Raw genomic sequence first — 13966 nt, forward strand, 5'->3', positions numbered from 1 at the left:
AGTCGCTGTGCACTCTGACTATGAGATCACTCACTACTGGTCTGTCACCTCGCGCCACAGTTCAGCTGTCGTGTGTCTCCTGACGGACATGATGTCATTCAAATTCGTTATCAGAGATCGGAAACAATCCTGTATTAATGTGAACACATATGATCCCATTTCATATGTTTAACGCATATATGAATAAAATGAACTTGATTAACGTTTCTACTTATTAACAAAATAAAGCCAGACGCGTTACACTTTATACTACTGTAGAGGCAGACCGACCTGAAGTTGCGCTCGTGCGCGGATTCGATCCTCGCTTGGGCTAATTACCTGGTTTGGTTTTGAATGTTGTTTCCCTCTAATTTTGGAGTGCTGATTCCAACTATGTAAGCAGTTTTCTTCTATCACGTCTAGTTTTTTTAAATGAAAACAAAATTTGCATATTGAACCATTACCGGTATATATTTATACCCTTCTATAAGATCATTGTCATGCTTAAAAACGTGGTTTATATTATAATTATGTAATTGTAAACACAATGTACGTACATTTCACAAGAACTACCAACTTCATCCATATGCATGAGAAATACTTGCCCTTTTCAGGGACCAACAGTAGACTGCCATCATGTTAAACACTCCAACCACCATGGTATCTTCTTTCCATGTCTTTCAAATAATGGTAGAAACGTTCACCCTGTTTCTCGCTGTAAAATCCAAGACAGCTATCTGGAAAATAATCAATGTAGGAAGTGTAACTTCAAACTCATGTTACAGCCTAGTTTTCTCAAACTTTCCAACATGGTGTTCATAATGATTTTGTAAGCTGAACTCCTTCTGTTTCCTAAGAAGTTTTTTTACTCATCTTTATAGCTCTGTCAGGCTTGCTTTACTGTTTGGCTCACTGTATCCTCAAAATTGGGATCACACATTAATTTCCTGATCTGAGGTCCAGTAAAAGCACCTGCTTCCAGCTTATCTAGGGTCATTCTGTGATAAACACTACATATATACTTAAAACACTCACTGTCCTTATCTAGGGCACGTACAAACTGGCTCATAATACCCAATTTTATGTGAAATGGAGGGAGAAGAACTTTTGTGGGTTCCACAAGGGGCACATTCATAACATTCTTTGTTTCGGGTGTCAAGGGTCCTCTGGTTGGCCACTCTCGCCTTTGCCGGTGATATAATCTGTCTCGACTATCCCATTCGCACAGGAGGCAAGGCATTTTTGTGTATCCCATTTGTAGTCCCAGTAAAAGGTTGATAACTTTGAAGTCACCAAATAAAACCCACCCATACTCGGAGTACTTCACACACTGCAATAGAAACTGCAAACTTTCATATGATTCTTTCAAAGTAATAGTCTAGACTAAGCAACTGAGAATTTCTGTTGCCAGACCACATACAAAGATGTAATCACATTTTAACGCTAGATACTCTTCATGCCCTCCAATGGTATATAGACGGGAGTTTTACGAAACACAAATTCTCGATTTTCTCGAAAACATGACGTGATAGGAAAAAACGGATTGCATAGTTGAACTCAGCGCGAAAAATCCATTTAGGAACACGCATTCATTCGAAAACATCATTTTTGCTGCAGAGCATGTTATGAATTAAGGAAATCTTCCATGTGTCCCCTCAGCTATCGCGAGCACACACATATTTCTTAGAGATGAGAAAAGAATAATTTGTAGTCACAAGATTTAATAATAGCTGGTAAAACTATTATTTTACTATATTTATAGCAAAAGGACTTGCATAAATCCAATGGCCATCATTTGAATGAAGCGCAGAGGGGCATTATATACGCTCGGTTTGAAACATTGTTTGTAAATACAGTCCTTTTTGTAGAGATAATAGAACATGTTTCGTTCTGGCAGTGGTGTTATTGTGCCTGCAGCGATGTTTTTCTTTATTTATTCTGATTAAGCTTCATCACGACTATAAGTTGATTACTGTATTATATTACGGGGCTTATTTAACGCACTAATGGACATAAAAAGCGATGTGCTAATTTAGAACCGCATCCAGCTAATTGACCTGTTGCTTTAATACTGGGTTAATAAATTACTGAAGAAGCGTAGTTTCCGTTAACCATGTATATACTGAGTTTTCCAAACTTCGACGATGTAATTAGTGTGGCATTCAAATAGTTGGTTGTGCTATACGCTACCGTTCACAAGCAACTTTCACTGTGTGGAAGCCGCAGACGAGGATCGGAACATGAGCAATGGTGCTGTGTGCCTGTGTGCGAGTTATCAAAGTCATGTGTCTTGGCTTAGAATTAGATGAAGATCCAGGTTCAACTGTAGCTCAGTCAGTCACAGTGTTGACTTCAGGCCTTTTCCCTAGGGGAGATTTATAATATACCGAGAGGAGATGGGACCAACAGCAAAGGAAACAATAATTCAGACTTTAACTAACAACAGCAGAGGCAATCTGCGTAAAAGGAAATATAGAAAAATGATGTCAAAGTATTTCTTCATCCATTTATATTTGTTTTAAATGTATTTACGATCAGTTGCGGCTCGTACCTGAAAATAATAGCGTGCTACAAAATATTTTTAGACTCTCCTAATTTTTTAAGATGAAATCCATTCGTCGATATTTTGAATCGACTTACCTTTAAACAGTTTGTTATTTTCAATGTGATCTCTCACCACACTTTCTACGCTGCTTATCAGATTAGTAACACCTATGAACACACCGGGATTATCTGACGTTTCCGTCTCATTGTGGCCACGTAATTCTAGTTCAAATTCCCACAAAATTTAATACAATCAATTATTTTCGATAAATGTATCGATTCTTTTCGACTTTCCCACTATGTTTCTGGGCCGATTCTTGACAAGCTCTACTACTCTAGTTGCGTTGCAAAAGCCACCGGCGTGGCTCAGTCTGTTAAGGAGCTTGCCTGCCGGTGTGAAGTTGCGCTCGGGCGCGGGTTCGATCCCCGCTTGGGTTGATTACCTGGTTGGGTTTTTTCCGAGGTTTTCTCCAATCGTAAGGTGAATGCCAGTTAATCTATGGCGAATCCTCTCGTTATCATTAATATCATCTCGTTATCATTGATCTCATCGACGCTAAAGCGTCTGGCCGCGAAACCAGGTGGCCCGGATTCGAATCCCGGTCGGGGCAAGTTACCTGGTTGAGGGTTTTCCGGGGTTTTCCCTCAACCCAATATGAGCAAATGCTGGGTAACTTTCGGTGCTGGACCTCGTACTCATTTCACCGGCATTATCACCTTCACCTCATTCAAACGCTAAATAACCTAAGATGTTGATAAAGCGTCGTAAAATAACCTACTAAAATAAAAATAAAAAATCGACGCTAAATAACCTCGTAGTTGATACAGCGTCGTTAAATAACCAACTAAAAAAAAAAGTAGCGTTACAATATTTATGGTGCCAAGTATACAAAGATCCAACGACTTTGTAAAATGTTTCTTGCTGTGTGAATGTTTCTTTAATTATATTCATTCAGATGACCAAGATCTTTGACACTTGTTGTAGACCATGAATCACCGCTACTGAATAGGAGGCAAGGGAAGCAGAACAGAGCGTTTCGTATTTCGTATCCACATATCCAATCACTCTTGTCATAAACTGTTCTGTTAAATTTCTTGGCGTACACATAATTTTTACTATCCTTTACTTTCTGTACAATATTGAGCTCTGGTGTTGGCCGCCCTAGATTTTTACTTCCAATTTAAACTTCTAATGGCTGCTTAGAGAGAGCAGGTTTGAGTAATGAATCAACGGAATTCATCGTGATATAGGCATAGGTACTATATAATTTTGAATCTGTTCATAATTATAATATTAAAACTTACCTCTGCATTAACACACACATTAAACTCATATATCACACTATTTGAATTATAATGCACGAATATAGACACATAGCAGAATATACATTTAAAATGACCACAGTACAAGATGATGAATTCCATAAACCTGCACACAGCCACACACTGTTCTGAAAGTGGAAAATCAGGGTTGCCAGATGAATCCAGACCAATGTCGCCAACTATACACCAAAAGGCGCCAGAAAGTAGCCAATTATCTCTGAAGTTGATAGTGAAAGGAGTAATAAACTTAAAAAAAACCTACAGTGTAATTATGAACATAACCATTCATAGGCTATCCATTAATAAATTTGTAATAATTTTATTAATAATATCATTTAACACAAAGATTCAGGATCATTAAGTGGCATTATTCACTATGACACTTGGATTTTGTTGTTTGTTTACAGGTATTACATAATTTACAAATTGCTTCATTCGAATTTTACTTAAAATCCAGAGCTTCTTGAAGCCAGCCTGAAAATATTAATTTTCTGTATTAGGTGTGTCTCTAGTCTAATGGTGGATTTATTTAAATGGTAGTGATTTTGAATTATAACTAAATACCGGTACCAAATTTTGAGGCTTGAATATATAATTTTAAGTAAATTACAATTATCTTCAGCCCAGGGCCGCTTCTCCCACTCCTTGTTGTACTTTCTGCACCTCTCATATTTCGGCATCTTCTACATAAACGTTGTTATCACAGTTAAAGAAAGCAACCAAGTGAAAGAATCAGCTAATAGGCCCGCTAAATCGCTGATTTCCCGCTATTATTAATTAACGGCTTACTGCCCAGCATCGTTTCTATTAATTATCGAAGTTTAGAAATAAAGCACAGAAATGGATTTCACGTATTTTAAACTAAAAGTTTAATTGGTAATAACATCCACCTATTTAATCCATTATTGTAATATATTTATAAGCATTTATTCCACTTAATTACGTTATTAAAGACATCATTGTAAATCACAGATCCCCGTGTCATTGCCTGGGGAAGTTTTCTATGCAACCTTAAACGTTAGTCTGCCATCTTTTGAAAATAAGGGGAATACAATAACTGACGAATATTTACGTTCTGAGAATATTACGTACAAGGGATCACAGTCAGTCTTGTGAAAAAAATGTTTTAATTAAATTATTTCTATAATTTTAACATTAAAGACGCTAGAGAAGTAGCCAGGTCGCCAAGTGGAAAATTCCGTCGCCACAAGACACATAAAAAGGAACCACAATGGCGACAAATAGCCACATCTGGCATCTCTGTGGAAAGTAACCCCTATTTTAATTTAACAGACTCTAAGGCAGGCCAACATAGACCCGTAGCTCGTACATAATAAACTTGAAAATATCTGCCGAGATTATAAAAAAGTAACCCTGTTTACACAAACGTTGAAAATGAACTTCAATATGACTATATTAATGAAAAACACAAAGAGCAAAAGTAAGCTACATACATAAAACTTTTATTTATTTCAAAGTTCTACCTTTAGCGGTGTCTAGGCAGCACTGTTCTGTTGACTGCTATAAACCAAAGATTATAAAAGAGAAGACAGAAAGTTTCACCAAAATAAAGTGAAGAAAAGCGTACAAGGCTGCACAATAATGAGCACGGTGTTGTGTGAAAAGGCAGGACAAAATATCGTGGAGAGCCAAGGTGAAGTGCTGTTCTGCGCATAAGCAGACATTCCTACCCGTGCTGAACTGGAAATCAGACGTTGGAAAAGTTTGAGAATAAGAATGGATTTTATTGCGTCTATAGCACCAACTTATCGAAAAAAGTGAATTGTTTTAAGTAGAATTTGTATCATGTGCGTTTTTTAACAATATCATTTGACGATAATTTAATGACGTGCTACAGTACGTTGGCACGTAGGGAGTAGCCGCCACTGTTTACGATATATTATATTATAACTACTTACAGCTGGCTTACCGAACCATATGTCGCTAATCACTAGTTTAAAACTTTCTATTGTATTTGCTTATAGACATCAGTAGGCCTAGTACATTTTTCCAAATGTCTAACGACTAATGATACGCTACTATTGTAAAGTCAGTGTTGTGTTGGTCGAGTGGAGTGGGAGATGCAGCGCGCCGTTACTTCGTGTCTCAACATGTAAACAGTCCGTCACAGTACGGTACAAAATATATTTCACTCTGTACAGATGCAGTATATACAGTACATCCCTAGTGTAGACAATAAATGTCTACCATTAAAGTATTAACGTGAGTTGTAACCTTCAATCAGGTGTCCCTACGCCGAAGCCTGTTACACGTACCGCAGCCAAGCAGCAATGCACACAACGGTAATGCACATTACGGACCCACCTGTGCTGTTGCAGTCGGGTGACTGCACACGGGTCATGACGTCATTTATACTCCGTGTTCTCTAAACCTCATACTGGTTACTATGTGTCCCTAGACCGAAGCCTGGTCATTACCGATGATACCTTTAATTCATAAATAATTTCTCTGGCGAAGTTTCCAATTCGACGCATAAGAACCTTTCTTGCACACACGTTTATGGAGCCATAAGTTACTGTCCGTTTATTTATCAAACAGTGTTTAAAACTTAGTACGTAAGATGAAACTGTGACAGAATTGCTAGATGTGACTTGACTAAATAGCAATAATTATGTTTTACTTTTCCAATAATTGCCTATCAATTTTTGCAGTGGAAGCCCGTTACAATGTGGGGATCGAGGCACGAACTATATACCCTCTTTATAACATATACCTGCGGAACATCTAAACTTTTACACACATAGTATAAACAAAATTAATTGAATGTTATTATGAACTACATTTTATTTATTGAAATACACTTCCTTTAGTTGCACCATTTTTAATTTTCTCGATAATTTTTTTTCTTTGTAATGGTATAAGAATTTCTCTTAGTGCTTGCAGCCATAGTTACCACTCAACTGATACTCTGCGGTCAAATGAAAGCTTCTTAAGTGAGTACAAGGTACACCTGTTACGTTTACTTGGTCTCACACTGGGTAGTAAATAGGCCTAGCATAATGATGCTTCGTTCACTGACGCATCTGGGCGGCAGACTCTTTATCAGTAAGCAAACAGGCAACGTATCGTGGTGTGAGAAGAGGTTAAAAACACACAGAGACTTAAGCCTAACCACAATGTAGTACATTACTGTAGACTCAACTGCTGGTGTACGCAGGCAAAAATAACGGGATTCAAATTCCATTTAGCTCGTGCAAAATACAAAGAAAAATAGAGATTAGAAAACAAAATTGATCTGCGCGGACTCAGGAAAATATACATACTAATAATAATAATAATAATAATAATAATAATAATAATAATAATAATAATAATTGGCACTAAATAATTAAAGTTCCAATAGTCTTCGTTGAAAGGAAACAATACAAATTAAAAGACAAGATCATTCACGCCACATTAAAAAAGTCGTCAACAGTATAAAAGCCTAATCAGTTAATCACTTTAAACCACTTTTTTTTTAAATGAGAAAGAGCAAAACATATGGCATTTCCAGGCAGCGCGTTAAAAATTTTTATTTCCATAGTTTACCAACTTGTCAGTGCTTTGGAAGTGCGATAATATTTAAAACTCAAATCATCAAATGATCTAGTGCCACAATCACGAATGCTTGATCCACTACAATATTTATCCACATTTCCTCTTATAAAAATTGAACAAGCACTGATATAAATTCAGGAAAACTTGGTATTTCATAATTAATAAATAAGCTTTTACCATGTTCAAAATGAGATTTTCTTGCCATGATACGTAAGCCTCTTTTCTGTAATATAACAATCTTGCTTACACTATACGAATAGCCCCATATATGTACACCATAGAGTACATGACAATGAAAAAGATCAAAATATACATTCATAATAACTTGTTGTCTTACACAATTCAAAAGTCTCCGAAGAACATATAAAACTCGAGACAACTTACTACAGACAAAAGATACATGTTACTTCCAGAGTAGTTTTTTTAATCTAAATTGAATCCAAGCAGTTTCACAGAGGAAAAAGTATTTGAACTGTTCTAAGACTAAACGTCATTTCTTGAGTTTTATTCTTGTTTAAATTTATATACAGACAAAACTGGAAAAGTAGATGATACATTATAAACTATGTCATTTATCATAATAAATAAAAAGGGTCCGAAGATTGAACCTTGTGGCACCCCGTAATTTAATTTTAAAAATCAGTCAACTTACCATTTACACAAGCATATTGCTTCCTGTCAGTTAAATATGAATGAAACATATCCAAAACAACTCCACGAAGCCATAATATTGTAATTTAGTTAATAACATATGATGCGAAATGCAGTCAAAAACTTTACTCAAATCTTATATTGTGAGAGATGCAAATGTGTTACTTTCAAAGGCCGAAATAATATTGCTAATCACAGTCTCCACAGCAGTGATTGTAGGCCTATCCTCTGTTTAGAATAATAATAAATACCTGTATATCACAACGTACATAAACACCTTAAATATTAGATGACATGATTGCACCCGCAATATATCCGATTCCGAGGTACACCGAGATGGAATATATCAGAGTTTCACTGTATTGCATTTCATATCGTCGTTGTTTCTGCAATAACTCCTATGTGCAAAATATAAAAAAAATGTCAGTAGGAAGAAAAAAACACATTTATTCATCTTATGGCAGCCATACATAGGAGACTATGAATTCTTGCATTTTCGAAACAAAGAAGTATAATTACATATAGGAGATTTTATTATTTATTACTATTATTTATCACTATTTAAGTTATTTAATAGAACAAAAAATCTGAAAATCGATAAATATGTCACATAGGAGTTATTGCAGGAACAACGACGATATGCACTATGCCGAAATTATTTGACTCGCAGATACTGATTCAATCAGTATTTGAGGGGTAAAAGCTTTATACAGAAAGACAGACAGTATGTAAAAAACCACTTTTTGATATCAGGAATATTGACAACGTTTATTTCCGTTCAAGTCTTGAAATACATTTCCAACAGCATCGTAACACTTTTCTTTTATAATTCGTATAATGAACAATTAAAAATAATTTGAGGTGTTACGTAAAGCCTAAATCCTACTGTAAGATATCACTCGAAAATATATGTGAGCTAACACGAACATGAAAGGTATTACACTTTCTTTAAAGTTGTCCATTTATCAAAATTTGCTAGCATTACTACATATATCGTAACGTCTTTACCATCTTCACCTCTCCTTTATATTTGAATGGGGCAGCGGATAAACGTTTTAATCCATGAAGCGGTTGAAAGTACTTTTGAAATGAAGAAGAGTCTGTTGAAAACGCGTGTTTGCTCACATTGTATCTCTCGCTATTTTTAAAGCTATAGAACGGTGTGATCACCGCCTTCTCCACGACAACACAGTCAATATTGAATGCTGCAGCTATGTGCTGTGGAAATTTGACACTTTCAAGTATCCTGCTTGTTCAGATCTCTATTGACAGTCGATTTATCGGAGTGACGTCACTACAACGGCTGTATTTACATGCTCTGTCTTCACTAGGACTGTACTTATCCGTAAATAAAGTAAAAATCTGTAAAACAAACTGTTGATTTTGAGAAGTCTGTTACATTATGTTTTGTTATTTAATATTTGCACAAATCTAGCCTTAGTTTTTCTAAAAGTCTGTAAAAATGTTTGAACACATTTTACAGCAATTATGACATCATACAGGATGTTTCGAAATTATGTATAGGCTCCAGAGGGTTTCACAGTCATAGTTACAAACTGCAGGGGTGGCTAGACGACTATGAAACAAGGCAAAATTTCCTAATAAGCATAGGTCCTGAAACATTTCCAAGATACGATGTCTTTTTTTTAGTTGGTTATTTAACGACGCTGTATCAACTACTAGGTTATTTAGCGTCGATGAGATTGGTGATAGCGAGATGGTATTTGGCAAGATGAGGCCGAGGATTCGGCGTAGATTACCTGGCATTCACATTACGGTTGGGGAAACCTCGGAAAAACCCAACCAGGTAATCAGCCCAAGCGGGGATCGAACCCGCGCCCGAGCGCAACTTCAGATCGGTAGGCAAGCGCCTTAACCGACTGAGCCACGCTGGTGGTCTACGATGTCGTGATTGTGGGCACCAACCGAATACACCTCATACATTTGCAAACTCATCTCATCTGACAGACTTAATGGTCGTGCGTACCTTCATTTTCCCCACATGAGCTACCCGACCTTTTGGATGACGTGCTTCTTTGAGAAAGGCAGCTGCTGTGGTACATGGCATGACGAAGAATCGGCTGACTTTCATTTGAACGTTCGAGAGTTCTTACGCACATGCTTCCACAAAAGACGTATCAGCCATGACTTACCAGCGCCATGACCTCCCAGGTCCCCCGACTTCAATCTTCCGGGTTTCTTGTTTGAGGATATTTGAAATGTTTTGTGTATTCCAACCCCTTTGGTAATGTTAACGTACTCCGGGAATGCAGGCGTATTGCCAGGGATATTGGAAAGTGTACGACTGTCGATGAGGAAACGTGTTGATGTCTGCCTTATCATGAACAGTGACCATATTGAGCACATGTTATAACGCTCTCTTTCCCTACTGCATATCGGATGTTATGTTACCCCAGATCGCTTATTCTAATGAAACATGATAAAACCCTACAGATTTCGGGAACGTTACCACGGATTCCTCTCCATACTTTATCTCAGGTGATGGTCTGCCGTACTTTATATTTCCACTCGAGTTGTCACATCCCCGTCAGGAAGGGAGATGAGATACAGAGGAGGTTCGGTTCGTCAGTGCAGATCTGCGAGTCATCTAGAAATCACCACCACCGCCATTTATCAACCTTTTGGTAAACTGGAAGGATCATCCACTACGACGGACAGCCAATTCAGAGTCACACAAACACAAGTAGTGCCCTGTTTTTCGAAACGGAGATGATAACTGAAAGAGGAATTGTGGGGATTGTTGGTGGGATGAATAGGAAAAACGGGACAACCGTGAGGAAAACGCTCATATCTTGGCTTTGTAAATCATAAGTACAACTCTGCTTCCATCGCCCAGATTTGAAGTCTACGATTTCCATAAGCTAGTGCTAGTACAACTGAGCGACTAAAGATAACTGTAATGATAATGAATGATATGGTGCAGAAATGTTACGTATACAGCTGGTGGTTTATTAATGCCGGTAACAATTGTTTCCCTTTAAATATAAAACATAATCAATGGATAAAAGTCTATAATCTTGATAACTGCTGGAGCGTTTTTGTTACAATGGAACAGCCTGAATACAATTGTTATGAGGGAAAAATATTGAAATATTGGTTGGAAGATGGTTCTATATGCGGCATTCTGTATCTATGTTATTTGTGATATTACAGATTAGTGATACTTTAACTACACAGTGAGTACCAGCGAACTTTCCCGGTGTTTCTGTTAACTGACCAGCGGCAGGTCTCCTTCGCTACTGCCGCTACTTGCATCCGCGAATTCACGGCGCTACATCGGATTGAAGCGTATGTACTATGTTATATTAATAACATTCTGTACTCACCCTCCTCACAGTAGCTGCTCGAAGTGTTACCCACCTTTTGTGATACATAATTCACATCATATCATTCACAGAATCAATTGACTAAATTTAATATATATATATATATATATATATATTTTTTTTTTTTTTACAAATAACTGGGAGTCCATGGACTTTACATCTAACGTTTTCCCTTATTGTTCCACACGATTTTATTTTTCGTATGTAAATTTTCAAAATTAGATATCCTTGATTTGTGACTAACCAATAAAGATGCTGATTCGGCTATTCTCAAAAGTTCGTCTTCTCTTATCTGCATGGCTGGTGAATCCTCTAATGCGTATTTCATCATTCCTAACTGGTATTTATGTTACTTCTCAGGCATCAACTCTTTTTGTGTACGTTCCATAAGGGAATAAGGAAAAGACAGATATCATTATGTGAAGCCTGAATGGTTGGTGTATCCCCGAAATTAGCTGTGTCAGTCTGTGTTTTGTCCTTGACAGCCGATATAAAATGTACACAGTGACTAAGCTAATAGCTAATAAGTGTTGTTTATTACGTTGTTTTGTTTTTTTTTTTTACAATGGTTACATATTCAATGTGTGAACATGTACACATTTTGAAAACGTACATACGAAAAAAGAAGTAGAGTGACATAAGAGAAGCGACGTAAATAACTTACCCCCTCCCAGTTCTGTGTAGAAAAACAATATTAAATGTAGTGAATAGATTAGTGAAACTAATTTTGTGAATTTTTTTAGTAGGTTATTTTACGACGCTTTATCAACATCTAAGATTATTTAGCGTCTGAATGTGATGAAGGTGATAATGCCGGTGAAGTGATTAAATGATTCCGAGGTCCAGCACCGAAAATTACCCAGCATTTGCTCACATTAGGTTGAGGGAAAACCCCGGAAAAAACCTCAATCAGGTAACTTGCCTCGACCGAGAATGGAACCCGGGCCACCTGGTTTCACGGCCAGGAGCGCTAGCCGTTACTAAGGTGTGGACGATTGTGTGAATGATGTGATGTGATTATGTACGGTATGACTCAATATGGGCGACACTTCCAGCAGCTACTCTGAGGAGGGTGAGCAGTGAGTGTTATCAATATAATATAGTAGATAAGTTTCATTCCGGTGAAGCGCCGTGAGTTCGCGGATGCAAGCAGAGGCGGTTGGCTGATAGAACCACCGGGGAACATTTGCTGAGACTCACTGTATTATGGACCATTATTAAATTCACTTGTCGTTCAGAAACATTAATTTGAGCCTGCAACAGTAACTTCTATGGGACCAGAAATCTTATATTTATATTTTTGACTCATGGATTCAGTTGAAGGAATGAAAATTAAATCTAACCCTTAAAATATATGGTTAATAGTGTAAGTGCGAGAAGAAGGAATATTCATTCATTACTTGCGTTCTCCTCAAGGGCAGGTCTTTCGCTGCAAACCCAGCATTCTCCAGTCTTTCCTATTTTCTACCTTCCTCTTTGTCTCCGTATATGATCCATTTATCTTAAAGTCTATCATCTGGTTTCTTCTTCTGCTCCGAACTCTTTTCCCCGTTCACCATTCCTTCCAGAGCATCCTTCAGAAGGCAGTTTCTTCTCAACCAGTGACTCAGCCAATTCCAATTCCTCTTTCTGATCAGTTTCATCATTCTTTCTTCATCCACTCTTTCCAACACAGCTTCGTTTAGGGATATTATGAATGTTAAATTGATTAATAGTTTGTGATGAAAAGCGAAGAAGGCAGATGATCAGTAGGGCCGCAGAAAAAAACTGAAAGAAACCTATGCAAAGAATTTCTAAAGTATCCTAAAGAAATTAAATAACCTTCTTAACCACTCTGAAAGCCGGGAAAATCAGAGTGTGTAGGTCTGAAATAACAAGTTAAATGAAGTAATTATGTGATGCCTCCAACAGAGTTGGACAGCGGTGACAGTGGTTTTGTGTTGTTTCTGTTGCAGAGATGAGCGAGGTGAAAGTGGCTATTACGCTGCTGGGGGTGGTTGCAATCATCCTGCTGGTGCTGCTGGCTCTGTGCCGCTTCATGGGTCTGTGGACGTGGACGACCGCATGGATATTCTCCAGCCGCGAGGAGAAGGTCGGCCTCACGCGCGCCACGGGCCACTACAACGCCAACGGATACTTGGTGAGTACACAGGACTCTCTTTTACCTGACAGAATGTAAACGATATAAACTGCCACAAAAAATACTGGTGATAGAGCAAAAATTACTAAAGAAAAAAGTGTAATGAAATTTATCTGTAACTTTTGTGGTTTCCCTAAAAATGTTATCTGTGAGACTAATTTTTTGGAAATGATAGTAGACTGTCATTATTTAATTCGGTCCGCTACGTACATTGATTTATTTTTTATTTTAGCAAGTTATTTTACGATGCTTTATCAACATCTTAGGTTATTTAGCGTCTGAATGAGATGAAAGTGATATTGCCGGTGAAATGAGTCTGGGGTACAGCACCTTAAGTTACCCAGCATTTGCTCATATTGGTTGAGGGAAAACCCGGGAAAAACTTCAACCAGGTAACTTGCCCCGACCGGGAATCGAACCCAGT

General features: G+C 37.5%; 1 protein-coding gene across 2 annotated transcripts in view; it reads left to right on the forward strand.

Annotated features, from left to right (window-relative positions):
• LOC138696523 (synaptotagmin-12-like) overlaps nt 1–13966 on the forward strand; it is a 405788-nt gene that overhangs the window by 90583 nt on the left and 301239 nt on the right. For both annotated transcript variants that reach the window (XM_069821606.1, XM_069821607.1), the window contains exon 2: nt 13358–13542. In XM_069821606.1, the coding sequence (XP_069677707.1) occupies nt 13360–13542 (183 nt within the window). In that variant the 5' untranslated portion in view covers nt 13358–13359. The remainder of the gene's footprint in view (nt 1–13357; nt 13543–13966) is intronic.

Source organism: Periplaneta americana, chromosome 3 (assembly GCF_040183065.1).
Source record: "Periplaneta americana isolate PAMFEO1 chromosome 3, P.americana_PAMFEO1_priV1, whole genome shotgun sequence".
Taxonomy (NCBI): Eukaryota; Metazoa; Arthropoda; class Insecta; order Blattodea; family Blattidae; genus Periplaneta; species Periplaneta americana.